The 27,467-nt window shown below is 43.0% G+C and overlaps 1 protein-coding gene across 2 annotated transcripts in view; it reads left to right on the forward strand.

Moving 5' to 3' along the window:
- Positions 1 to 27,467, forward strand: part of YLPM1 (YLP motif containing 1) — a 127,498-nt gene that overhangs the window by 45,864 nt on the left and 54,167 nt on the right. For both annotated transcript variants that reach the window (XM_053697190.1, XM_053697191.1), the window contains exons 6-12: positions 4,171 to 4,291; positions 5,653 to 5,911; positions 6,903 to 6,998; positions 7,304 to 7,487; positions 7,594 to 7,709; positions 7,801 to 7,940; positions 8,032 to 8,094. In XM_053697190.1, coding sequence (XP_053553165.1) covers positions 4,171 to 4,291; positions 5,653 to 5,911; positions 6,903 to 6,998; positions 7,304 to 7,487; positions 7,594 to 7,709; positions 7,801 to 7,940; positions 8,032 to 8,094 — 979 coding nt within the window. The remainder of the gene's footprint in view (positions 1 to 4,170; positions 4,292 to 5,652; positions 5,912 to 6,902; positions 6,999 to 7,303; positions 7,488 to 7,593; positions 7,710 to 7,800; positions 7,941 to 8,031; positions 8,095 to 27,467) is intronic.

Genomic DNA, 27,467 nt, shown 5'->3' on the forward strand with positions numbered 1-27,467 from the left:
AACTTGCGATCAGCATCCTGGATCGAAGGGCCATCTTCAATACCTTGCAATCGTGGCCCCAGTTGCGTTCTGTCAGTTTTATCAGATTCCAGTCGTCAACCACCAGGGCAGAACTTGCAGTTCTCTTGCCATGGAGGTCTCTCATATCCTTCAGTGGGCAGAGACATATCACTTCAGATATCCGCCATCTACATTCCAGGTGTGGACAATTAGGAAGCAGATTTTCTAAGCAGACAACCGCTACATTCCGGGCAAGGTTCTCTCAACCAGGAGGTGTTTCACGAGATCACCCACAGGTGGGGGTGTCCAGATATAGATCTGATGACCTCATCTCAATGTCAAGCTTCCAATGTACGGATCAAGGGATCCTCAAGCGTAGTTTGTGGATGTCTTAGCAGTTCTGCGGAACTTCCATCTAGTACATCTCTTCCTCCCAGTTGTTCTCCTTCCCCGAGTTATAGCGCGGATCAACCAGGAGGGAATTCCTTCACTCCTAGTTGCTCCAACATGGCCATGCAGAACCTTGTATGCAGATCTGGTGAGAATGTCATCTACTCCTCCGTAGAAATTACCTCAGCGGCTCGACCTTCTTCAACAGTGTCCTATTACAATCTAGATTCTCTGAGGCTAACTGCATGTAGATTGAATGCTTAGTTCTGTCAGAGAGGTTTCTCTGACACGGTGATTGATACTTTAGTACAGGCCAGAAAACCTTTCACCAGGCGTATTTACCATAAGGTCTGGTGAACTTTCTTGGTGTGCAGAACGGGCATTCCCTTGGCACAAGGTAAAGACCCTGCAGGTTTTGCAATTTCTTCAGGAAGATTTAGAGAAGGGCCTGTCTGCTAGTTTTCTTTAGGGTCAGATTTCTACCCTTTCTGTTCTGTTACATAAAAAGTTGGCTCTGTTGCCATATGTAAAGTCATTTGTTCAGGCTATTGCCAGAATTAGACCTGTTTTCAAACCTCCCTCTACTCCTTGGAACCTTAAACTTGTTCTTAGTTTTTCAACATGCTCCTATGTATTCTATTGATATTAAACTTTTATCTTGGAAAACAAATTTATTAGCGATTTCTTCCGCTCGTAGAGTGTTTGAGTTATCTGCTCTTCTGTGTGACCCACCTTCTCTAATCTTTCATGCAGGCAAGGCTGTCTTACGGTCTAAGTTAGGGTTTTTGCCTAAAGTCGTTACTACTCCTAACATCTATCATGAAATTGTTGTTCTGTCCTTTTGTCCCAATCAGTCTTCCTCTAAGGAGAGCTTGATTCTTAACCCCTTAATGACCGCAGCACTTTTCCATTTTCTGTCCGTTTGGGACCAAGGCTATTTTTACATTTTTGAGGTGTTTGTGTTTAGCTGTAATTTTCCTCTTACTCATTTACTGTACCCACACATATTATATACCGTTTTTCTCGCCATTAAATGGACTTTCTAAAGATACCATTATTTTCATCATATCTTATAATTTACTATAAAAAAATTATAAAATATGAGGAAAAATTGAAAAAAAAAAAACACTTTTTCTAACTTTGACCCCCAAAATCTGTTACATTTCTACAACCACCAAAAAACACCCATGCTAAATAGTTTCTAAATTTTGTCCTGAGTTTAGAAATACCCAATGTTTACATCTTCTTTACTTTTTTTGCAGCTTATAGGGCCATAAATACAAGTAGCACTTTGCTATTTCCAAACCATTTTTTTTCAAAATTAGCGCTAGTTACATTAGAACACTAATATCTTTCAGGAATACCTGAATATCCCTTGACATGTATATTTTTTTTTTTAGTAGACAACCCAAAGTATTGATCTAGGCCCATTTTGGTATATTTCATGCCACCATTTCACCGCCAAATGCGATCAAATAAAAAAAATCGTTCACTTTTTCACAAATTTTTTCACAAACTTTAGGTTTCCCACTGAAATTATTTACAAACAGCTTGTTTAATTATGGCACAAATGGTTGTAAATTCTTCTCTGGGATCCCCTTTGTTCAGAAATAGCAGACTTATATGGCTTTGGTGTTGCTTTTTGGTAATTAGAATGCCACTAAATGCCACTGTGCACCACACGTGTATTATGCCCAGCAGTGAAGGGGTTAATTAGGGAGCATGTAGGGAGCTTTTTGGGGTAATTTTAGCTTTAGTTTAGTGTAGTAGACAACCCCAAGTATTGATCTAGGCCCATTTTGGTATATTTCATGCCACCATTTCACCGCCAAATGCGATCAAATTAAAAAAAACGTAAAATGTTTCCCAATTTTAGGTTTCTCACTGAAATCATTTACAAACAGCTTGTGCAGTTATGGCACAAATGGTTGTAAATGCTTCTCTGGGATCCCCTTTGTTCAGAAATAGCAGACATATATGGCTTTGGCGTTGCTTTTTGGTATTTAGAAGGCCGCTAAATGCCGCTGCGCATCACACGTGTATTATGGCTAGCATTGAAGGGGTTAATTAGGTAGCTTGCAGGGTTAATATTAGATTTAGTGTAGAGCTCAGCCTCCAACCTGAAACATCAGACCCCCTGATTCCTCCCAAACAGCTCTCTTCCCTCCCCCACCCCACAATTGTCCCCGCCATCTTAAGTACTGGCAGAAAGTCTGCCAGTACTAAAATAAAAGCTATATATTTAAAAAAAAAAAAAAAAAAAAAAAGCATATTTACATATGCTGCTGTGTACGATCCCCCCTTAGCCCCCAACCTCACTGATCCCCCCCAAACAGCTCTATAACCCTCCCACTCTAACTTGATAGGCGCCATCTTGGGTACTGGCAGCTGTCTGCCAGTACCCAGTTTATATGAAAAAATTTCTTTATTTTTCATTTTGTAAGCATTTCTGTAGTGTAGCTTCCCCCCACACAAAACCAACCCCCCACCCCTCCACGATCTCTTTTTGTGCTTTTGCACAAACAAGATTAGGCCAATTATTACTTAAAAAATTTTCCGTAGTGTAGCGGTTCCCACCCGCTCCCGCCCCGTGCACGCGCCCGCCCGCCACCCTCCGTGCGCGCGCCCCCGGCGGTGCCGCCCCCGATCCCACCCCCCGTGACTTAACACAGCACACCGATGGCCGCCCACCCGCCTCCCAAGTCGGCTCCCACCCACCAACAATACCGGCCATCGATGTCTGGTGCAGAGAGGGCCACAGAGTGGCTCTCTCTGCATCGGATGGCCATGTATGGTTATTGCAGGATGCCTCCATATCGAGGCATCACTGCAATAACCGGAAAGCAGCTGGAAGCGAGCAGGATCGCTTCCAGCTGCTTTCCACACCGAGGACGTGCAGGGTACGTCCTCAGGCATTAACTGCCTTTTTTTTGAGGACGTACCCTGCACGTCCTCGGTCATTATGGGGTTAATCTGGATGTGGTTAGAGCATTAAATTTCTACCTTCATGCTACCAGGGAATTCCGTCAGTCTCCTTCCTTATTCATTCCTGCATTCTGGTAAGCGCCAGGGTCAGAAGGCCACTGCTGTTACTTTATACTTCTGGATCAGGAATTTAAAGAAGTTTTTGTCTTGGGCCTTCAAGAATGAGGCTTCAGTGTAATAGCTATGTAAGGCTGCTACTTGGTCAGCTCTACATACTTAAACAAAATTTTACAAATTTGATGTTTTTGCCTCATCGGAGTCTTTTGGAGAAAGGTTCTTCAAGCGGTGGTGCCTAGCTCTTAGGACTGCCTTCCCTACCTTTCCCTCCCTATTCATTTTGTGTCCTCCACAGCTTGGGTATTGGATTCCCAGAAGTAATGAATGAATTTGTGGACTCTCACTGCTATTATAAAGAGAACCTATTTTATGCTTACCTGATAAATTTTCGTTCTTGGCAGTGAGAGTCCATGAACCCGCCCTGAACGGCATTCTTTTGGTACCTCCTGTTCCCCTCGTGTCTCTACTTTTCCTTATCTTCAACTTGAACTTCTGAGGGTAGGGGGAGTGGGAGGGATATTTAATGCTTTGTTTGAGGTGTCTTTGCCGCCTCCCGATGGCCAGGTGAAGTATTTCGCATAGGTAATTAATTTGTGGACTTACTGCCAAGAAAGAAAATAATTTATTAGGTAAGCATACATTTGTTTTCTTGAGTTAAACAAGTAAAGTGTTTTGTGCTAATCTGTGGTGTGCAGATTAGTTATGTTTGTCTTTAAGGAACATTTATTTCATTTGCAGGGAGCAGAAGGAGCAGCTGAATAGTTTAAAGCAATTCTTCAGCGAGTCTCAGGACTCTGATGACTCTAAGCAGACAGCAAGTGCCCAGGAGGCAGATCCCTTGAAGTCGGATGTATACCAGGTGAGTGCTGTGTGAATAGTAGCACGCTGGATGTAGACAACAGAAGTCAGCAGGGCTACTTCATGCGACAATAAACTAGTTTTTCCCTTAATATATACCAGCTGCAGAGTATAAAATGTATGAGAAATTGTATTTTCTGCTTTATTTGTGTATATGAAGTAGCTGGTTTTGGGCTTTGAAACCACATCCTATTACAATGGGTTAAGCTTCAGGTAATATCTCATTATTTTATCACTTTGTGTACACACAAATGCTTCCTTACTTTATATCTATTTGTAAACCAAACCCCAATACTTAGAGAGAACAATGGAAAACTATTATTAGTTCTCTTCTACCCCACACTGGCAGTGTAATTTGTCTGCTGGCTGTGTTTACATTACCTGTCAATAACCTGGACTTAAGTATAGAGCTTTTCAGTGTAGGTGGGGATGCCACAGGCAAAATCAGTTATTTCAAACGCCAAAAAAAACGATAAAGGAGCTACTTGTAAACAATTCATTACACTCCAGCAGGTAAAATAGATCATTGCCAACAAATTAAAGGGGAGAAAATTTTTGGGTAAACTGTCCCTTTAAACATAATTTTTGTTTCTAAGGAGTGCTTAAGTTTGTAGAGTTTGCTCTGTGACTCTGATAATGTGCTTTTTATAGGGTTGTTGAAGTCCGTTTTACTGTTGAAAGACTGTGAAAGTGTCAAAAGGCTGCTTTTCACTTTTTTCCGTCTGCTTGAATGCAAATTGTTGAGTATATTCAATGCACAGGCCACAGTGTACTTGCTTATCAGGTGTAACAGAAAGTGGGGAACAGCAACCAATCAGGCACCCCCTCCGTATCAACAAGTCTTGAAAAAAGGTACTCCAGCCTTGGCAGATATTGTAAACTGACCTTTATTGTACCATGGTCCACAAAAAAAAGTTTCAGACCCTCATTAGGTTCTTAGTCATGACATGGTACAATAAAGGTCAGTTTACAGTATCTGCCAAGGCTGGAGTACCTTTTTTCAAGACTTGCTTATCAGGTGTATGAGCACTGGACAGTAGCTGCTTTATGAAGGTCTTCGGTTAGCTGTGTTTGTTTTTTCAGCTCAGTTTCTATTTTTATGGACATTGTGCTGTAAAATTGCTTCTGACTGTTAGCGGCATACGTACATATCCAACTAGTACTCCATAAGCTTACATTCACATCTGCTCAGATGGTACTAGTGTTTATCATTCCAGTTTACTCAGAAGGGCCCTGTGGGACTGGGAGCTCTAGTAGGAAGGGCCCTGTCGGCCAGGGAGCACTACTGATGTGTAGCTTTATGTCTTTAGTGATTTTGTTTGAGTACAAAAAATGTTTTTAATTACATTTTTTTAATTAAAGGTTCATTCTGATGAAGCTGTGAGTGGTCGCTTGGCTGAAGGTGCAACTACACCATCTTCTAAATCTGACCCGGCGGCACCTACCACCAGACTGAGTCAACGTTGGGATGGTGACTATGATGATTTCAATGAGGACACCTTCTCTGGTCTGTGGGATGAGGACAGAAAGACTCAAAAAGCTGAGGGACTTTCTGACCAAGGGCAGCGTGGCAACTTTTCACTTGGGTCCCAACAGTCTGTGGATTATGGACATGGTCGAGGTGAAAAAGTCTTCAGGCTGAGCCCCTTAAGAGCTGCATTTTCTAGCCATTGTGCTAAAGCTGCTGTGTGTGTATGTGTGTATATATATATATTTGTTAAAGGGGTGGGATAGAAAAGGTAGTACTTGATGCAAGACCCGAACGGCAGCAAAAAAGTGTATATATATAAAAAATACAGCAAAGATTCACATATAGAAATATAGGCAAATAACAATTGCCTCAGTATTAAACAAAAATACATAATAATCATATAGTTTCAATATGAGTCTGATGTATTTTTTTCCCTCACACACGAAAACTTGCTGGAGTATGGATATAATGGTGGCAAAAGTTTCAAATAATGAGAGGTCTGTCTGTATAAATGCAAAAAAGAAAAACCAAAGTGTGAAATTCCTACTTACAGGAATTCACCTCAATCCATACGAGGTAAGAAGATGGCAGCCCTGAAAAGACTCAGGTGGGTCTATGGAGTATCCGCCGCTGGATATGAGTGTAGACTCTTTGCTTAGCCTTCTGTTTTTCCTGGAGTTGGATGATAGCACTAGAAACTTTCCTCCATTCAGTTGTAATGGATATGTGGAAAAGACAGAAAACAGACACAATAGTGCAGTACTATATAGCGTGTTTGCAGAGTGTGCCGTGGCTGTAACTAATGGCGTGATGAGCAAGTGTGTCTAGTGCAGAGAGTTTTGTTATAGTGGGCTGTAGTGAGATCAGTGCAGGTTATAGTGGAAGTGTAAGAGAGGAGATCTTGAATGAATTTTGAAAATTGGAGCGGATCCACAGCGTGTAGATAAATCTACCTAGTTTTACTCATCAATAAAAGATACCAAGAGAACAAAGCCAATTTGTTAAAAGAAGTAAATTGGAAAGTTGTACAAAATTGCTGCTCTATCTGAATATTGAAAGTTTAATTTTGACTTTACTGTCCCTTTAACTAAACCAATAGTTACCATTTCCTTATAAAAACATTTTTGTTTTGATTCTTCAGAGATCTCAGTGGGAAAAGTGGAACAGGTTCCCTATGGTGAAAGAGTTGTCCTTCCTGAGCCAGTCCTAGAAAGAGGACCCTCTTCATTTCTTAAAGGTAACATTGCTCTGTGACACTTGATTTACCTTTTTTTTTTTTTGTCGGGTATTGGGTTTCGTTCTACTACTTGTGTGCTGCAGCAGTAGGATTTCTTTCTCCCAACATTTCATTTAACTCTTTAACCTCTTTGGCGACCAAGGGGTAAGCCATCTGAAACATCCCCTCTCTTCCCCCATTGTATATCCGTGAGTTTGTGTGCTTTTGTGTTCTTTTGGCATTCATTTTAATTTTCTCATTCCCTATCTCTAATGGAGTAAATCTTATTCATATTGTATTGATTGAGAGTTTGTTTGATTACCCAGGAGAACGGTATGAGCGGGATCATAGAGACAGAGACTCTTATTTTGAGCGACAAAGTAATAAATCTGTTGATCGACGTGAATATGACCGGGAGAGGGATCGTGATCGAAACTCATACCGAGATAGAGGCCATAGTGACAGTGAGAGGGAGAGAAATGATCGTGAGCGCCATGCTCGAGATGAAAGGTTAGCAATATCTTCATATTTTGTCCTTGAGCTTATCATGGTTTGCAATGTATCCATTACATATATGGATGATGTTCCGATGTACTTAAGTTGTTGTCTGATATAGGTTGGGATCTTACCGGGATAGCAAGGACAGCTCCTCTAGGCGTAGTGGCAGTGACAAATCCTATGATCGAAAATTAGAACGGCCAGGGTTTGAACCACCACCTGCAGCCTTTGGGGGTAAGCTGACATTTGTTCAATTAGCTCCACTGAGTCCTCTAAATATTTATGTAACTGAAGTAGGATTTAATGGTTGTGTGGTTCTGTACAGGTGAGCAGCGCAGAGGGTATCCTGAGGAGAAGCCGCCTCTACATCCCTCCATGCCTGGCCCCCGCGCAGAGAAGAAACCGGAGATGAAGAATGTGGATGATGTTTTAAAGAAACCTGGAAGAGAAAGCCGCCCTGACCGAGTAAGTTAGTCATTCCTTTTAGGAAGTGTGCCCTGATATTGCTCACGGTATACCCTGTTGTGAACTTTTTGTTGGTTTTGTTTAATTCTAGATTGTTGTCATCATGAGAGGTTTGCCGGGAAGTGGAAAAACTCATGTTGCAAAGCTTATCAGGGTAAGTAATTTGAACAAGTCAAGCCACTTTTATCTTGTTCTGTGTGTTTTTTGCAGTCCCTTCCCCCTCCCCAGCCCCAAGCTCTGTGCCTGCTTACTGTTTTGGTAGCATCTACTCTTGGTGTATTTTTGGCTTTGTCCTCAGCTTCTTCCTGGTCACTTTGTCTGATTTGGCTGTATTTCTGTTTCTTTGCACACAGCATTAGGCAATTCACCAGTTAAATAATCAAATCTACAGCAGTGTTTCTCAACCACAGTCCTCAAGTCAGTAAGAAGGAAATAGCATTTCACAGTTTGTTCATGCATCCATTTCTCCTACCTTGTTTTCTGCTACAAGATACGACAATTCCACGGATTTCATCCTTACTTGTGGGATATTAACCTCCTGCTAACAGGAAGTGGCAAAGAGCACCACAGCAGAGCTGTATATATATAGCTCATCCCTTCCCTCCACCCCCAGTCATTCTCTTTGCCTGTGTTAGTAATAGGAAGAGGTAAAGTGATGTGTTAGTTTTAGATTCTTCAATCAAGAAGTTTTTTATTTTAAATGCTACCGGTGAGTACTATTTTCCTCAGGGAGATATGGAAGATTTCTGCCCTGAGGTTGATGATCTTAGCAGCTGTAACTAAGGTCCATGTTGGTTCCCACAGAGCTTCTAAAGGTAGTGCAAGAGAAATCTTCAGTGTGGAGAACGGTTTCATGCTACAAGCAGTATTGAGGTATGGTCAGTCTTTTATTTCTGAGGGGACTTGGTATATCAGAACTGGCTGACATTTTTTCCCTGCAAGGGAAGGGGTAAGCAGTAGACCTGTTATACAGAGGGTATTACTGAAAATCCTCTGTTTGAAAATATTTTTACAGAGTCAATAGGGCTGCAGTGTTATTAACGATGTTTAAGGGGACCACATGGCTTAATTTTCAAAACGCTTCCCATGCGGTTATACCGACTGTGAGGAGGACGTCCATGATGGGCGGGGCCTATTTCGTGCGCTCAGACGCGCAGTTTACTCTGACTGAGAAGGCAGCAGGCATTAGCTCCGGTGGGGCCTAAACTTGTGTTTTGTTCACCGGATCGTTGTCGAGTAATTTTGCAGTACCCTGGGGGCAGGTAGGCACCACAGCAGAGCTGTGACGAGGTGCAGGGGTAATTTTTTTCACTTAAGATATATTTTTTTGCTATAAAATGTCTCTTAGAGAGTAAATTCACTCTTTGCTTATAGGGTGCAATAATTTTTAGGCTAATTGAATCAGTATATTTAATTGTGTAGCGTTATTTAACATTTTAGACAGTTTAGGAAAAATTGTGCGCTTTTTTATTTCTTAAAGGCGCAGTAAACATTTTTCTAAAAGTTGTTGAAATCAATAAATAAGGGGTTCTACGACTATTGTGGTTATTACTAGTCTGTTCAACATGTCTGACATTGAGGAAACTAATTGCTCTATGTGTTTAGAAGCCATTGTTGAACCCCCTCTTACTTTGTATACCTCTTGTACTGCAAGGGCCTTACAATGTAAAAAGCATGTTTTAGGTAAAGAAAGTGTGCCTAAGGATGATTCTCAGTCTGAAGATTATCAGGATATGCCATCTAATTCTCCCCAAGTGTCACAACCTTTAACGCCCACACAAGCGACGCTGAGTTCCTCAAATGCGTCTAATTCTTTTACTCTGCAGGATATGGCTGCTGTTATGTCAACTACCTTTACAGAGGTATTATCTAAGTTACCAGTGTTACAGGCTAAACGTAGTAGATCAGGAGTTAATGTGAATACTGAATCCTCTGATGCTTTATTGGCTATTTCCGATGTACCCTCACATGGCTCTGAGTTGGGGGTCAGGGAATTGTTGTCTGAGGGAGAACTTTCAGACTCAGGAAATATGTTACCTCAGAAAGATTCGGACAGGAATGGGACAGACCGGGTATACCGTTATCCCCCCCCCTCCTAATTTCAAGAAAATGTATCCCATATCAGACACCATTCGGGACTCTTGGCAGTCGGTCCCTAAGGCAGAGGGGAGCTATTTATATCCTGGCTAAGTGTACAACTATACCTATTGAAGACAGTTGTGCTTTCAAAGACTCTATGGATAAGAAGTTAGAGGGTCTTCTAAAGAAATTATTTATTCATCAGGGTTTTCTTATACAACCTACAGCTTGCACTGTTCCAGTTACTACTGCAGCAGCTTTTTGGTTTGATGCTCTAGAAGAGTCTCTGAAGGTTGAGACCCTTTTTGAGGACATTTTGGATAGAATTAAGGCTCTCAAGCTAGCTAATTCTTTTATTACAGATGCCGCCTTTCAAATTGCTAAATTGGCGGCGAAAAATGCAGGATTTGCCATTTTAGCGCATAGAGCGTTATGGCTAAAATCATGGTCTGCTAATGTGTCATCAAAATCTAAGCTCATAACTATTCCTTTCAAGGTTAAGTCCCTATTCGGGCCTGAGTTGAAGCAAATCATTTCTGACTTTAAGGGTCAGACTTCTGACTTATCTGTTCTTTTTCATAGGAAGTTGGCTAAACTTCCTGATGTTTAGATTTTTGTCCATGTGTTCGAATTAGGCCAGTTGTGAAACCTATTTCTTTTTAATGACATGCTGAGTCCACGGATCATCTAATTACTATTGGGAATATCACTCCTGCCCAGCATGAGGTGGCAAAGAGCACCACAGCAAAGCTGTTAAATATCACCTCCCTTCCCTCCCACCCCAGTCATTCTCTTTGCCTACGTTACAGCAAGGAAGTGGTAAAGGTAGGTGTTAAAAAATAATAAAATCTTGCTTGAAGAATCATATTCTAAGTAGTGCAAGATTGTGCTGCTTTGTTCTAGGGTGTAGCCGTAGTGTACATCAGTCTCTTCAGTAGGGCAGTGGTGGCTTTAGAGTAATGGGAACTGGTGGGACATAATTCTCACTGCGCCTCCCATATTCTGATGCTGCCTTAACTCCTAAAGCCTGAGTGAAATTACTCGGTCTTTATTTTTTTCCATAGGTCGATGTGAGGGATAGGACCTCTCAAACCTGGTGAGCTGCCTTGCTGTCAGGCAGATGTACGAGGTAAGTGCTGCCTTTATTATTTCTGGGGCAAGGAAACACTGAGAATTAAGTGGGCACTCTATTTCAAACCATTATAAAGGGCTCAGAGTGAGGGCACTTTATTGTTTGTGGGACACGTAAACGCTCCTATACTGGAGAGGACTTTTAGGCAGCCTTTATTATGCCGGCACTGGGGCTGAGAGAGAAGGCTTAGATGGCTCTGGTGGCTAACAGAATCTCCCGGCGGTTTAACTTAGAAAAATGCTGACCGGGAGATTTGGTTTTTTTTTTGGGAACGCCCACGATGGGCGGATCATTGTAAGGCGGTATTCTGAGTTGCACGCCACTTTCATTGCGCCTACAATGCCTGCCTAGAAACGCATAGTTCTCTCACAAGCATGGGTTTCTAGGACCAGAGAACGTCTTCATTCCTCTCCTGCTGAGTTCCGGATCGTCGTCTTGGGGGAAAGAATAAGCTCTGGTGTAGAGGGTCAGGTAGGCACATCAGCAAAGCTGCTGAGGTGTAGAGGTGCCCTATTGCTGTTATTTAGCTGATTTATTCTTTCTGCAATCTCCAGTAAAAAAGTTACTTTTAAATTTAAAGAGACAGTAATCTTTTCTTCAATTTAAAATTTTTAATACAATTTCTCTTGTAAGGTGTATCCAGTCCACGGATCATCCATTACTTGTGGGATATTCTCATTCCCAACAGGAAGTTGCAAGAGGACACCCACAGCAGAGCTGTCTATATAGCTCCTCCCCTAACTGCCATACCCAGTCATTCTCTTGCAACTCTCAACAAACATGGAGGTAGTAAGAGAGAAGTGGTGAAATGTAGCTGTTATTTTACTTCAGTCAAAAGTTTATTATTTTTAAATGGTACCGGAGTTGTACTATTTTGTTCCAGGCAGAAAAATAGAAGAATCTGCCTGTGATTTCTATGATCTTAGCAGGTTGTAACTAAGATCCATTGCTGTTCTCACACATGTCTGAAGAGAGAGATAACTTCAGCGGGGGAATGGCAAGCAGGTTATCCTGCTATGAGGTATGTGCAGTTAAGATTTTTCTAGAAGATGTGAATGCTAGAAAAAGCTGCTGATGCCAAATTTATGTAAGGTAAGCCTGAATACAGTGATTTAATAGCGACTGGTATCATGCTTATTTTCTGAGGTAATACTCATTTATATTTGCAATATAAAATGTTTGCTGGCATGTTTAAACGTTTTTATATATACTTTGGTGATAAAACTTTATTGGGGCCTAGTTTTTTCCACATGGCTGGCTTAAATTTGCCTAGAAACAGTTTCCTGAGGCCCACAGCAAGCCTGTGGCAGTTGGTGTGACTGTTTAAAAAACGTCTAGATCGTTTTTTATCCGGTTTTTGAACTAAGGGGTTAATCATCCATTTGCAAGTGGGTGCAATGCTCTGTTAGCCTATTATACACTGTAAAAATTTCGTTTGATTTACTGCCTTTTTTCACTGTTTTTCAAATTCTGACAAAATTTGTTTCTCTTAAAGGCACAGTACCGTTTATTATATTTGCTTGTTAACTTGATTTAAAGTGTTTACCAAGCTTGCTAGTCTCATTGCTAGTCTGTATAAACATAGAGGAAACTCCTTGTTCATTATGTTTAAAAGCCATTGTGGAGCCCCCTCTTAGAATGTGTACCAAATGTACTGATTTCACTTTAAGCAATTTCACTTTAAGCAATAAAGATCATATTCTGTCTTTAAATATTTATCACCAGAGGAATCTGACGAGGGGGAAGTTATGCCGACTAACTCTCCCCACGTGTCAGATCCTTTGACTCCCGCTCAAGGGACTCGCGCTCAAATGGCGCCAAGTACATCTAGGGCGCCCATAGCGTTTACTTTACAAGACATGGCGGCAGTCATGGATAATACACTCAGCGGTATTAGCCAGACTACCTGACGAAATACAGAGCATACTGACGCTTTAAGAGCTATGTCTGATAATGCCTCACAATATGCAGAAGCTGAAGAAGGAGAGCTTCTTTCTGTGGGTGATATTTCTGACTCAGGGAAGATGATGCAACCTGATTCTGATATTTCTACATTTAAATTTAAACTTGAACACCTCCGCGTGTTACTCAGGGAGGTTTTAGCTGCTCTGAATGACTGTGATACAATTGCAGTGCCAGAGAAATTGTGTAGACTGGATAAATACTATGCAGTGCCGGTGTGTACTGATGTTTTTCCAATACCTAAAAGGTTTACAGAAATTATTACTAAGGAACGGGATAGACCAGGTGTGCCGTTCTCTCCCCCTCCTATTTTTAGAAAAATGTTTCCAATAGACGCCACCACACGGGACTTATGGCAGACAGTTCCTAAGGTGGAGGGAGCAGTTTCTACTCTAGCAAAGCGTACTACTATCCCTGTCGAGGACAGTTGTGCTTTCTTAGATCCAATGGATAAACAGTTAGAGGGTTACCTTAAGAAAATGTTTATTCAACAAGGTTTTATCCTACAGCCCCTTGCATGCATTGCTCCTGTCACTGCTGCTGCGGCGTTCTGGTTTGAGTCTCTGGAAGAGGCTCTACAGGTAGCGACTCCATTGGATGACATACTTGACAAGCTTAGAGCACTTAAGCTAGCCAATTATTTTGTTTCTGATGCCATTGTTCATTTGACTAAACTAACGGCTAAGAATTCTGGTTTTGCTATCCAGGCGCGCAGAGCGCTATGGCTTAAATCATGGTCAGCTGACGTTACTTCAAAGTCTAAGCTGCTTAACATTCCCTTCAAGGGGCAGACCCTATTTGGGCCTGGTTTGAAGGATATTATTGCTGATATCACTGGAGGAAAAGGTCATGCCCTTCCTCAGGATAGGTCTAAATCAAGGGCCAAACAGTCTAATTTTCGTGCCTTTCGAAACTTCAAGGCAAGTGCGGCATCAACTTCCTCTAATGCAAAACAAGAGGGAACTTTTGCTCAGTCCAAGACGGTCTGGAGATCTAACCAGACCTGGAACAAGGGTAAGCAGGCCAAAAAGCCTGCTGCTGCCTCTAAGACAGCATGAAGGAACGGCCCCCTATCCGATAACGGATCTAGTTAGGGGGCAGACTTTCGCTCTTCGCCCAGGCATGGGCAAGAGATGTTCAGGATCCCTGGGCGTTGGAAATTATATCCCAGGGATATCTTCTGGACTTTAAGGCTTCCCCCCCAAAAGGGAGATTTCACCTTTCACAATTATCTGCAAACCAGATAAAGAGAGAGGCATTCTTACACTGTGTACAAGACCTCCTAGTTATGGGAGTGATCCATCCAGTTCCAAAGGAGGAACAGGGACAGGGATTTTACTCAAATCTGTTTGTAGTTCCCAAAAAAGAGGGAACTTTCAGACCAATTTTGGATCTAAAGATCTTAAACAAATTCCTCAGAGTTCCATCATTCAAGATGGAGACTATTCGTACCATCCTACCTATGATCCAGGAGGGTCAATACATGACTACAGTGGATTTAAAGGATGCTTATCTTCACATTCCGATACACAAAGATCATCATCGGTTTCTCAGGTTTGCCTTCCTAGACAGGCATTATCAGTTTGTAGCTCTTCCCTTTGGGCTAGCTACAGCCCCAAGAATTTTTACGAAGGTTCTGGGGTCGCTTCTGGCGGTCCTAAGGCCGCGGGGCATAGCAGTGGCCCCTTATTTAGACAACATCCTAATTCAGGCGTCAAACTTCCAAATTGCCAAGTCTCATACGGACATAGTGTTGGCATTTCTGAGGTCGCATGGGTGGAAGGTGAACGAGGAAAAGAGTTCTCTATCCCCCCTTACAAGAGTTTCCTTCCTAGGGACACTGATAGATTCTGTAGAAATGAAAATTTACCTGACGGAGTCCAGGTTATCAAAACTTCTAAATTCCTGCCGTGTTCTTTATTCCATCCCTCGCCCTTCGGTGGCTCAGTGCATGGAAGTAATCGGCTTAATGGTAGCGGCAATGGACATAGGGCCGTTTGCACGTCTACATCTCAGACCGCTGCAACTCTGCATGCTCAGTCAGTGGAATGCGGATTACACAGATTTGTCCCCTCTACTAAATCTGGATCAAGAGACCAGGGATTCTCTTCTCTGGTGGCTATCTCGGGTCCGTCTGTCCAAAGGTATGACCTTTCGCAGGCCAGATTGGACAATTGTAACGACAGGTGCCAGCCTTCTAGGTTGTGGTGCAGTCTGGAACTCCCTGAAGGCTCAGGGATCGTGGACTCAGGAGGAGTCACTCCTTCCAATAAACATTCTGGAACTAAGAGCGATATTCAATGCTCTTCAGGCTTGGCCTCATTTAGCAACAATGAGGTTCATCAGATTTCAGTCGGACAACATCACGACTGTGGCTTACATCAACCATCAAGGGGGAACAAGGAGTTCCCTAGCTATGTTAGAAGTCTCAAAGATAATTCGCTGGGCAGAGATTCACTCTTGCCACCTATCAGCTATCCATATCCCAGGTGTAGAGAACTGGGAGGCGGATTTTCTAAGTCGTCAGACTTTTCATCCGGGGGAGTGGGAACTCCATCCGGAGGTGTTTGCTCAATTGGTTCATCGTTGGGGCAAACCAGAACTGGATCTCATGGCGTCTCACCAGAACGCCAAGCTTCCTTGTTACTGATCCAGGTACAGGGACCCCAAGGCAACGCTGATAGATTCTCTAGCAGCGCCTTGGTCCTTCAACCTGGCTTATGTGTTTTCACCGTTTCCTCTGCTCCCTCGTCTGATTGCCAAAATCAAGCAGGAGAGAGCATCAGTGATCTTGATAGCGCCTGCGTGGCCATGCAGGACTTGGTATGCAGATCTGGTGGACATGTCATCCTTTCCACCATGGACTCTGCCGCTGAGACAGGACCTTCTACTTCAAGGTCCTTTCAACCATCCTAATCTAATTTCTCTGAGGCTGACTGCCTGTAGATTGAACGCTTGATTTTATCAAAGCGTGGTTTCTCCGAGTCAGTCATTGATACCTTAATTCAGGCACGAAAGCCTGTCACCAGGAAAATCTATCATAAGAAATGGGGGAAATATCTTTATTGGTGTGAATCCAAGGGCTACTCATGGAGTAAAGTCAGGATTCCCAGGATATTATCTTTTCTTCAAGAAGGATTGGAGAAAGGATTGTCAGCTAGTTCCTTAAAGGGACAGATTTCTGCGCTATCTATTCTTTTGCACAAGCGTCTGGCGGATGTCCCAGACGTTCTGGCATTTTGTCAGGCTTTAGTTAGAATCAAGCCTGTGTTTAAACCTGTTGCTCCACCATGGAGTTTAAATTTGGTTCTTAAAGTTCTTCAGGGGGTTCCGTTTGAACCTCTTCGTTCCATAGATATCAAACTTTTATCTTGGAAAGTTCTTTTTTTGGTAGCTGTTTTCTCGGCTCGTAGAGTTTCCGAGTTATCTGCTTTACAATGTGATTCTCCTTATCTGATCTTCCATGTAGATAAGGTAGTTCTGTGTACCAAACCTGGGTTTTTACCTAAGGTGGTATCTAATAAGAATATCAATCAAGAGATTGTTGTTCCGTCTTTGTGTCCTAATCCTTCTTCAAAGAAGGAACGTCTATTACACAATCTGGACGTGGTTCGTGCTTTAAAGTTTTACTTACAAGCTACTAAAGATTTTCATCAAACATCTGCTTTGTTTGTTGTCTACTCTGGACAGAGGAGAGGTCAAAAGGCTTCGGCAAACTCTCTTTCTTTTTGGCTAAAAAGCATAATCCGCTTAGCTTATGAGACTGCTGGCCAGCAGCCTCCAGAAAGGATTACAGCTCATTCTACTAGAGCTGTGGCTTCCACATGGGCCTTTAAAAATGAGGCTTCTGTTGAACAGATCTGCAAGGCGGCGACTTGGTCTTCGCTTCATACTTTTTCAAAATTCTACAAATTTGATACTTTTGCTTCTTCGGAGGCTATTTTTGGGAGAAAGGCCTTGCAGGCAGTGGTACCTTCCGTTTAAGTACCTGCCTTGTCCCTCCCTTCATCCGTGTACTTTAGCTTTGGTATTGGTATCCCACAAGTAATGGATGATCCGTGGACTGGATACACCTTACAAGAGAAAACATAATTTATGCTTACCTGATTTATTTCTCTTGTGGTGTATCCAGTCCACGGCCCTCCCTGTCATTTTAAGGCAGGTATTTTTTAATTTTAAACTACAGTCACCACTGCACCCTATGGTTTCTCCTTTTTCTGTTTGTTTTCGTTCGAATGACTGGATATGGCAGTTAGGGGAGGAGCTATATAGACAGCTCTGCTGTGGGTGTCCTCTTGCAACTTCCTGTTGGGAATGAGAATATCCCACAAGTAATGGATGATCCGTGGACTGGATACACCACAAGAGAAATTTATCAGGTAAGCATAAATTGTTTTTTCTCTTGTTAAGTGTATCCAGTCCACGGATCATCCATTACTTATGGGATATTAACTCCTCCCCAACAGGAAGTGCAAGAGGATTCACCCAGCAGAGCTGCCACATAGCTCCTCCCCTAACTGCCACTACCAGTCATTCTCTTGCACCCAACAAATAGATAGGATGTGTGAGAGGACTGTGGTGATTATACTTAGTTTCATACCTTCAATCAAAAGTTTGTTATTTTATAATAGCACCGGAGTGTGTTATTCCTTCTCTGGTAGAATTTGAAGAAGAATCTACCTGAGTTTTTCTATGATTTTAGCCGGAGTAGTTAAGATCATATTGCTGTTTCTCGGCCATCTGAGGAGAGGTAAACTTCAGATCAGGGGACAGCGGGCAGATTAATCTGCAAAGAGGTATGTAGCAGCTTATTATTTTCTGACAATGGAATTGATGAGAAAATTCTGCCATACCGATATAATGTAAACTCAGCCTTAAATGCAGTAGCAGCAACTGGTATCAGGCTGTCATGTATGTATATTTTACACTTCAGTATTCTGGGGAATGGCACTTCACTGGAATTATACTGTATGCATAAAACTTTAGCCTAATTTGCAGGGACTAGCAACAGGCTTTTTAATAACACTCAATTTATTAATGTTAAACGTTTTTTGCTGGCATGTAAAATCGTTTAATTTTCTGAGGTACTGGGTGAAAAAATGTTTTGGGCACTATTTTTTTCCACTTGGCAGTCGTTTTATTTAATTTATGACAGTTTACTGATCTCTCTCACTGTTATGTGTGAGGGGGAGGGGCCTTTTTTGGCGCTTTTGCTACGCATCAAAAAATTCAGTCAGAAGTTTGTCTTCCCTGCATGATCCGGTTCATCTCTACAGAACTCAGGGGTCTTCAAAACTTGTTTTGAGGGAGGTAATCACTCACAGCAGAGCTGTGAGATTGTAGTTGACTGTGATAAAAAAAAAACGTTTATTTCTGTATTTTTTTTCTGCTATCAGGGTTAGTTATCCTTTGCTAATGGGAGCAATCCTTTGCTAAAATTGTGTTTTTTACAAAGATTTGATGCTATAACTTTTCAGTTTATTAATTTTCAACTGTCATAACTTTTTCTGTGCTTCTTATAGGCACAGTACGTTTTCATATTATAGTAAATTACTTGAAAAGTATTTCCAAGTTGCTAGTTTATTTGCTAGTGTGTTAAACATGTCTGATTCAGAGGAAGATATCTGTGCTATATGTGCTAAAGCCAAAGTGGAGCCTAATAGAAATTTATGTACTAACTGTATTGATGCTACTTTAAATAAAAGTCAATCTGTACAAATTGAACATATTTCACCAAACAACGAGGGGAGAGTTATGCCGACTAACTCGCCTCACGTGTCAGTACCTGCATCTCCCGCTCGGGAGGTGCGTGATATTGTAGCGCCGAGTACATCTGGGCGGCCATTACAAATCACATTACAGGATATGGCTACTGTTATGACTGAAGTTTTGGCTAAATTACCAGAACTAAGAGGTAAGCGTGATCACTCTGGGGTGAGAACAGAGTGCGCTGATAATATTAGGGCCATGTCAGACACTGCGTCACAATTTGCAGAACATGAGGACGGAGAGCTTCATTCTGCGGGTGACGGTTCTGATCCAAACAAACTGGATTCAGATATTTCAAATTTTAAATTTAAGCTGGAAAACCTCCGTGTATTACTAGGGGAGGTGTTAGCGGCTCTGAATGATTGTAACACAGTTGCAATACCAGAGAAAATGTGTAGGTTGGATAAATATTTTGCGGTACCGGCGAGTACTGACGTTTTTCCTATACCTAAGAGACTTACTGAAATTGTTACTAAGGAGTGGGATAGACCCGGTGTGCCGTTCTCACCCCCTCCGATATTTAGAAAGATGTTTCCAATAGACGCCACCACACGGGACTTATGGCAAACGGTCCCTAAGGTGGAGGGAGCAGTTTCTACTTTAGCTAAGCGTACCACTATCCCGGTGGAGGATAGCTGTGCCTTTTCAGATCCAATGGATAAAGAGTTAGAGGGTTACCTTAAGAAAATGTTTGTTCAACAAGGTTTTATATTGCAACCTCTTGCATGCATTGCGCCTGTCACGGCTGCAGCAGCATTTTGGTTTGAGTCTCTGGAAGAGACACTTGAATCAGCTCCATTAGATGAGATTACACACAAGCTTAAAGCCCTTAAGTTAGCTAACTCATTTATTTCAGATGCCGTAATACATTTAACTAAACTTACGGCTAAGAATTCCGGATTCGCCATTCAGGCACGCAGAGCACTGTGGCTAAAATCCTGGTCAGCTGACGTTACTTCTAAATCTAAATTGCTTAATATACCTTTCAAAGGGCAGACCTTATTCGGGCCCGGGTTGAAAGAAATTATCGCTGACATTACAGGAGGTAAAGGCCATGCCCTGCCTCAAGACAGAGCCAAACCTAAGGCTAGACAGTCTAATTTTCGTTCCTTTCGTAATTTCAAAGCAGGAGCAGCATCAACTTCCTCTGCACCAAAACAGGAAGGAGCTGTTGCTCGCTACAGACAAGGCTGGAGACCTAACCAGTCCTGGAACAAGGGCAAGCAGGCCAGGAAACCTGCTGCTGCCCCTAAGACAGCATGAATCGAGGGCCCCCGATCCGGGAACGGATCTAGTGGGGGGCAGACTTTCTCTCTTCGCCCAGGCTTGGGCAAGAGATGTCCAGGATCCCTGGGCGTTAGAGATCATATCTCAGGGATACCTTCTAGACTTCAAATCCTCTCCCCCAAGAGGGAGATTTCATCTGTCAAGGTTGTCAACAAACCAAATAAAGAAAGAGGCGTTTCTACGCTGCGTACAAGATCTTTTATTAATGGGAGTGATCCATCCGGTTCCGCGGTCGGAACAAGGACAAGGGTTTTACTCAAATCTGTTTGTGGTTCCCAAAAAAGAGGGAACTTTCAGGCCAATCTTGGATTTAAAGATCCTAAACAAATTCCTAAGAGTTCCATCGTTCAAAATGGAAACTATTCGGACAATTTTACCCATGATCCAAAAGGGTCAGTACATGACCACAGTGGATTTAAAGGATGCTTACCTTCACATACCGATTCACAAAGATCATTACCGGTATCTAAGGTTTGCCTTTCTAGACAGGCATTACCAGTTTGTAGCTCTTCCATTCGGATTCGCTATGGCTCCGAGAATCTTCACAAAGGTTCTGGGTGCTCTTCTGGCGGTACTAAGACCGCGAGGAATTGCGGTAGCTCCGTACCTAGACGACATTCTGATACAAGCTTCAAGCTTTCAAACTGCCAAGTCTCATACAGAGTTAGTACTGGCATTTCTAAGGTCGCATGGATGGAAGGTGAACGAAAAGAAGAGTTCTCTCTTTCCACTCACAAGAGTTCCCTTCTTGGGGACTCTTATAGATTCTGTAGAAATGAAGATTTACCTGACAGAAGACAGGTTAACAAAGCTTCAAAATGCATGCCGTGTCCTTCATTCCATTCAACACCCGTCAGTAGCTCAATGCATGGAGGTGATCGGCTTAATGGTAGCAGCAATGGACATAGTACCTTTTGCACGCCTACATCTCAGACCACTGCAATTGTGCATGCTAAGTCAGTGGAATGGGGATTACTCAGACTTGTCCCCTACTCTGAATCTGGATCAAGAGACCAGAAATTCTCTTCTATGGTGGCTTTCTCGGCCACATCTGTCCAGGGGGATGCCATTCAGCAGGCCGGACTGGACAATTGTAACAACAGACGCCAGCCTACTAGGTTGGGGCGCTGTCTGGAATTCTCTGAAGGCTCAGGGACAATGGAATCAGGAGGAGAGTCTCCTACCAATAAACATTCTGGAATTGAGAGCAGTTCTCAATGCCCTTCTGGCTTGGCCCCAGTTAACAACTCGGGGGTTCATCAGGTTTCAGTCGGACAACATCACGACTGTAGCTTACATCAACCATCAGGGAGGGACAAGAAGCTCCCTAGCAATGATGGAAGTATCAAAGATAATTCACTGGGCAGAGTCTCACTCTTGCCACCTGTCAGCAATCCACATCCCGGGAGTGGAGAACTGGGAGGCGGATTTCTTAAGTCGTCAGACTTTTCATCCGGGGGAGTGGGAACTTCATCCGGAGGTCTTTGCCCAAATACTTCGACGTTGGGGCAAACCAGAGATAGATCTCATGGCGTCTCGACAGAACGCCAAGCTTCCTCGTTACGGGTCCAGATCCAGGGATCCGGGAGCGGTTCTGATAGATGCTTTGACAGCACCTTGGACCTTCGGGATGGCTTATGTGTTTCCACCCTTCCCGATGCTTCCTCGATTGATTGCCAGAATCAAACAGGAGAGAGCATCAGTGATTCTAATAGCGCCTGCATGGCCACGCAGGACTTGGTATGCAGATCTAGTGGACATGTCATCCTGTCCACCTTGGTCGCTACCTCTGAAACAGGACCTTCTGATCCAGGGTCCCTTCAAACATCAAAATCTAATTTCTCTGAAGCTGACTGCTTGGAAATTGAACGCTTGATTTTATCAAAACGTGGTTTTTCTGAGTCAGTTATTGATACCTTAATACAGGCTAGGAAGCCTGTTACCAGAAAGATTTACCATAAGATATGGCGCAAATACTTATATTGGTGCGAATCCAAGAGTTACTCATGGAGTAAGGTTAGGATTCCGAGGATATTGTCTTTTCTACAAGAAGGTTTAGAAAAGGGTTTATCCGCTAGTTCCTTAAAGGGACAGATTTCAGCTCTGTCCATTCTTTTACACAAACGTCTGTCAGAAGTTCCGGACGTTCAAGCTTTTTGTCAGGCTTTAGCTAGGATCAAGCCTGTGTTTAAAACTGTTGCTCCACCATGGAGTTTGAACTTAGTTCTTAATGTTTTACAGGGGGTTCCGTTTGAACCCCTTCATTCCATTGATATCAAGTTGTTATCTTGGAAAGTTCTGTTTTTAATGGCGAATTCCTCGGCTCGAAGAGTCTCTGAGTTATCTGCCTTACATTGTGATTCTCCTTATCTGATTTTTCATTCAGACAAGGTAGTTCTGCGTACTAAACCTGGGTTCCTACCTAAGGTGGTCACTAACAGGAATATCAATCAAGAGATTGTGGTTCCATCTTTGTGTCCTAATCCTTCTTCGAAAAAGGAACGTCTGCTACACAATCTAGATCTAGTCCGTGCCCTGAAATTTTATCTACAGGCAACTAAGGATTTTCGACAAACGTCTTCCCTGTTTGTCGTTTATTCTGGTCAGAGGAGAGGTCAAAAAGCTTCGGCTACCTCTCTCTCCTTTTGGCTTCGTAGCATAATACGGTTAGCCTATGAGACTGCTGGACAGCAGCCTCCTGAAAGAATTACAGCACATTCTACTAGAGCTGTGGCTTCCACTTGGGCCTTTAAGAATGAGGCTTCTGTTGAACAGATTTGCAAGGCTGCAACTTGGTCTTCTCTTCATACTTTTTCCAAATTTTACAAATTTGACACTTTTGCTTCTTCGGAGGCTGTTTTTGGGAGAAAGGTTCTTCAGGCAGTGGTTCCTTCCGTATAAAGAGCCTGCCTGTCCCTCCCGTCATCCGTGTACTTTAGCTTTGGTATTGGTATCCCATAAGTAATGGATGATCTGTGGACTGGATACACTTAACAAGAGAAAACATAATTTATGCTTACCTGATAAATTTATTTCTCTTGTAGTGTATCCAGTCCACGGCCCGCCCTGTCACTTTAAGGCAGGTAATTTTTCCATTAAACTACAGTCACCACTGCACCCTATGGTTTTCCTTTCTCTGCATGTTTTCGGTCGAATGACTGGTAGTGGCAGTTAGGGGAGGAGCTATGTGGCAGCTCTGCTGGGTGAATCCTCTTGCACTTCCTGTTGGGGAGGAGTTAATATCCCATAAGTAATGGATGATCCGTGGACTGGATACACTACAAGAGAAATAAATTTATCAGGTAAGCATAAATTATGTTTTTTAAGCTTTTTATTTTTAATTTGACCCATTGTGAGCCAGAATGGACCAAGGGACTTTGCAAAATATCACTTGTTCTTTGTGTTTCTGTTCCTCATGTATTGAGGACTTTAAATTATAGGGATAAACTTTTTTCTGTGCCAGCATATTCTAAGGCGGATGTTGTCCAGGAGTCTGACGATGTTCAATATGTGCCGCAACTTTCTCCTTAAGCGTCCCAAATTTTACCGCCCTCACATGCAGTGCCCTGCGCTTCCTCTCTAGCTCCTCCCAGAGTTACGTTGCAAGAAATTGCTTCCTCATGTCTTCTGCAGTTTCTGATTCGTTGTCTGCTTTCCCCATGTTGCAGGGAAAACGCAAGAGAAAAAATAAACATTCAGTTTGCGAGGTTACTGATGCAGTTGTTTCGAACGCCCCCTCCCAGAAGCCTGAGGAGAAGGATACTTCGGTAGCATCTGAGGGTGAAATCTCATATTCTGACAGTGTAATTCCTCCTGCTGATACTGAGGTTGTGTCTTTCAGGTTTAAGCTAGAACACCTCCGTCTGTTACTCGAGGAGGTTTTAGCTACATTGGATGACAGCGACACTATGGTCATAGTTAATCCTAAGAAATCCAGTAAACTAAACAAATATTTGGATGTACCTTCCTTGGTAGAGGTTTTTCCAGTACCAGACCGAGCTTCTGAAATCATTGCTAAGGAATGGGAGAGACTGGGAACCCCTTTTTCTCCATCTCCTACATTTAAAAAGATGTTTCCCATAGCAGTCTCTATCAAGCAGGCTTGGCAAACAGTACCCATGGTGGAAGGAGTTGTTTCCACTCTGGCCAAGAGAACTACTATCCCCATAGAGGATCCAGGATAGGATAAAAGCCCTTAAGTTGGCTAACTCCTTTATTACTGATGCTTCCCTTCAGGTTATCAAACTGGGAGCAAAGATTTCAGGATTTGCTGTACTAGCCCGCAGAGCCTTATGGTTAAAACCTTGGTTTGCGGATGTGTCATCTAAGTCTAAACTTTTAGTGATTCCTTACAAGGGAAAGACCTTTGTTTGTACTGGGTTTGACGGAAATCATCTCTGATATTATGGGAGGAAAGGGTCATCTTCTCCCTCAGGATAAGAAAAACAAGCAAAAGGGATGTCAGAGTAATTTTCGTTCCTTTCGAAATTTCAAGGGAAATTCTTCCTCTTCCAAGCAAGAACAGTCTAAGCCTTCCTGGAGACCCAATCAGTCTTGGAACAAGGGAAAACAATCCAAAAAGCCTGCTATTGAATCAAAGACAGCATGAAGGGCCTGCCCCCGATCCTGGACCGGATCTTGTAGGGTGCCAGGCTTTCCTTCTTCGCTCAGGCTTGGGTTTGAGATGTTCAGGATCCCTGGGCAGTAGACATAGTGTCCCAGGGATACAAACTGGAGTTCAAAAATGTTCCTCCCAGAGGCAGGTTTCTGCTTTCAAGATTATCTGTAGACCAGACAAAAAGAGTTGTTCTTACACTGTGTACGGGACCTCTCCGACCTGGGAGTGATAGTTCCGATGCAGGAACGGGGTCTGGGGTTTTGATCCAATTTGTGGTTCCCAAAAATGAGGGAACTGTCAGACCAATTTTAGATCTCAAGAGTCTAAACAAATTCATCAGAGTACCGTCCATCAAGATGGAAACTATTTGTTCCATTCTTTCTTTGGTCCAAGAGGGTCAATTTATGACAACGTTGGATTTAAGACGCGTACCTGCATGTTCCTATTCACAGGGATTATCACAAGTTTCTAAGGTTTGCATTTCTAGACAAACACTTCCAATTCGTGGCTCTTGCTTTTGGCCTTGCCAGAATTTTCTCAGCGGTTCTGGGATCTCTGCGGTGCTCCAATTACGGGGCATTGCAGTGGCTCCCTATCTGGACGACATCTTGGTCCAGGCGCCATCCTTTCAACATGCAAGGTCCCACACGGAAATGTTATCCTTCCTACGATCTCACGGATGGAAAGTAAATTTTGAAAAGAGGTCCTTAGTTCCAAATACAAGGGTAACTTTCTTGGGAACCATAATAGATTCACTATCAGTGAAGTTTTTTCTGACAGAAGTCAGGAAATCAAAGATTTTCGATTCTTGCCTAGTGCTTCAGTCAGCTTCTCGGCCATCAGTGGCTCAGTGCATGGAGGTAATCGGGCTGATGGTAGCGGCAATGGACATCATCCTGTTCGCTCGTTTCCATCTCAGACCTCTGCAGCTAGACATGCTCAATCAATGGAACGGAGATTATGTGGATTTGTCTCCATGAATACAGCTGGAGCAGGAGACAAGGGATTCTCTTCTTTGGTGGTTGTCTCAGGATCATCTCTCCCAGGGAACCTGCTTTTGCAGACCCTCTTGGGTGATTGTGACAACAGGTGCCAGTCTTCTGGGATCGGGAGCAGTCTGGGGCTCTCTAAAGGCTCAGGGAACTTGGACTCAGTTGGAGTCTGTTCTGCCCATAAATATTCTGGAGCTGAGAGCAATCTTCAATGCTCTTCTGGCCTGGCCTCAGTTAGCCTCGGCCCGGTTCATCAGATTCCAATCGGGCAACATAACTTCAGTGGCTTACATCAATTATCAGGGAGGAACGCAGAGTTCCTTAGCCATGACAGAGGTAGCCAAGATAATTCGGTGGGCGGAGACTCACAATTGCTGTCTGTTGGTGATCCACATCCCAGGGGTGGACAACTGGGAGGCGGACTTCCTGAGCAGACAGACTTTTCATCCGGGGGGGTGGGAACTCCATCTGGAAGTGTTTTCCGGCCTGATTGTTAAATGGGGTCAGCCGGAATTGGATCTCATGGCATCTCAACAGAATGCCAAGCTTCCGAGGTACGGATTGGTGGTACCTTGGAATTTCTTGCATACCTATTTCCTCCGTTTGCTCTTCTGTCTCGGGTCATTGCTCGAATCACGCAGGAGAGGGCGTTGGTGATCCTCATTGCACTGGCTTGGCCTCGCAGGATTTGGTATGCAGACCTGGTGGAAATGTCATCTCTTCCACCTTGGAGACTTCCGTTGAGGAAGGACCTTCTACTTCAGGGGCCCTTCCTTCATCAAAATTTAGTTTCTCTGAAGCTGACTGCTTGGAGATTGAATGCTTAATTTTATCCAAGCAGGGATTTTCAGATTCGGTCATTGAGACCATGATTCAGGCTTGTAAGCCTGTGTCTAGAAAGATTTACCATAAGATGTGGTGTAAATACCTATATTGGTGTGAATCGAAGGGCTACTCTTGGAGTAGAGTTAGGATTCCTAGAATTCTGTCATTTCTCCAAGAAGGTTTGGAGAAGGGATTATCGGCAAGTTCCCTTAAGGGTCAAATATCTGCCTTGTCCATTTTGTTACACAAACGTCTGGCAGACGTTCCAGATGTGCTGTCGTTTTGTCAGGCCTTGGTCAGGATCCAGGCCTGTGTTCAAACCAGTTACTCCTCCCTGGAGTCTTAATTTAGTTCTTAAGGTTCTTCAAGGGACTTCGTTTGAGTCTATGCATTCCTTAGATATTAAGTTATCTTGGAAAGTTTTGTTTTTTGTTGCTTTTTCATCTGCTCGTAGAGTGTCTGAGCTCTCGGCATTACAGTTTGAGTCTCCTTACCTTATTTTTCATTCAGATAAGGTAGTTTTACGTACCAAGTTAGGGTTTCTCCCTAAAGTAGTTTCTGACCGGAACATTAATCAGGAGATTGTTGTTCCTTTATGTCCTAATCCTACTTCTCAGAAGGAACGACTTCTGCACAATCTAGACGTGGTACGTGCACTAAAATTTTATTTACAGGCGACTAAGGATTTTCGTCAGTCTTCTGCCTTGTTTGTAGTTTTCTCGGGAAAACATAAGGGTCAGAAAGCTACGGTTACTTCTCTTTCCTTGTGGCTGAAGAGTATCATACGGTTTGCCTATGTAATTGCTGGACAGCAACCTCCAGAGAGAGTTACGGCTCATTCCACGAGAGCTGTTGCTTCCTCA

This window comes from Bombina bombina, chromosome 1 (assembly GCF_027579735.1).
Source record: "Bombina bombina isolate aBomBom1 chromosome 1, aBomBom1.pri, whole genome shotgun sequence".
Lineage (NCBI taxonomy): Eukaryota > Metazoa > Chordata > Amphibia > Anura > Bombinatoridae > Bombina > Bombina bombina.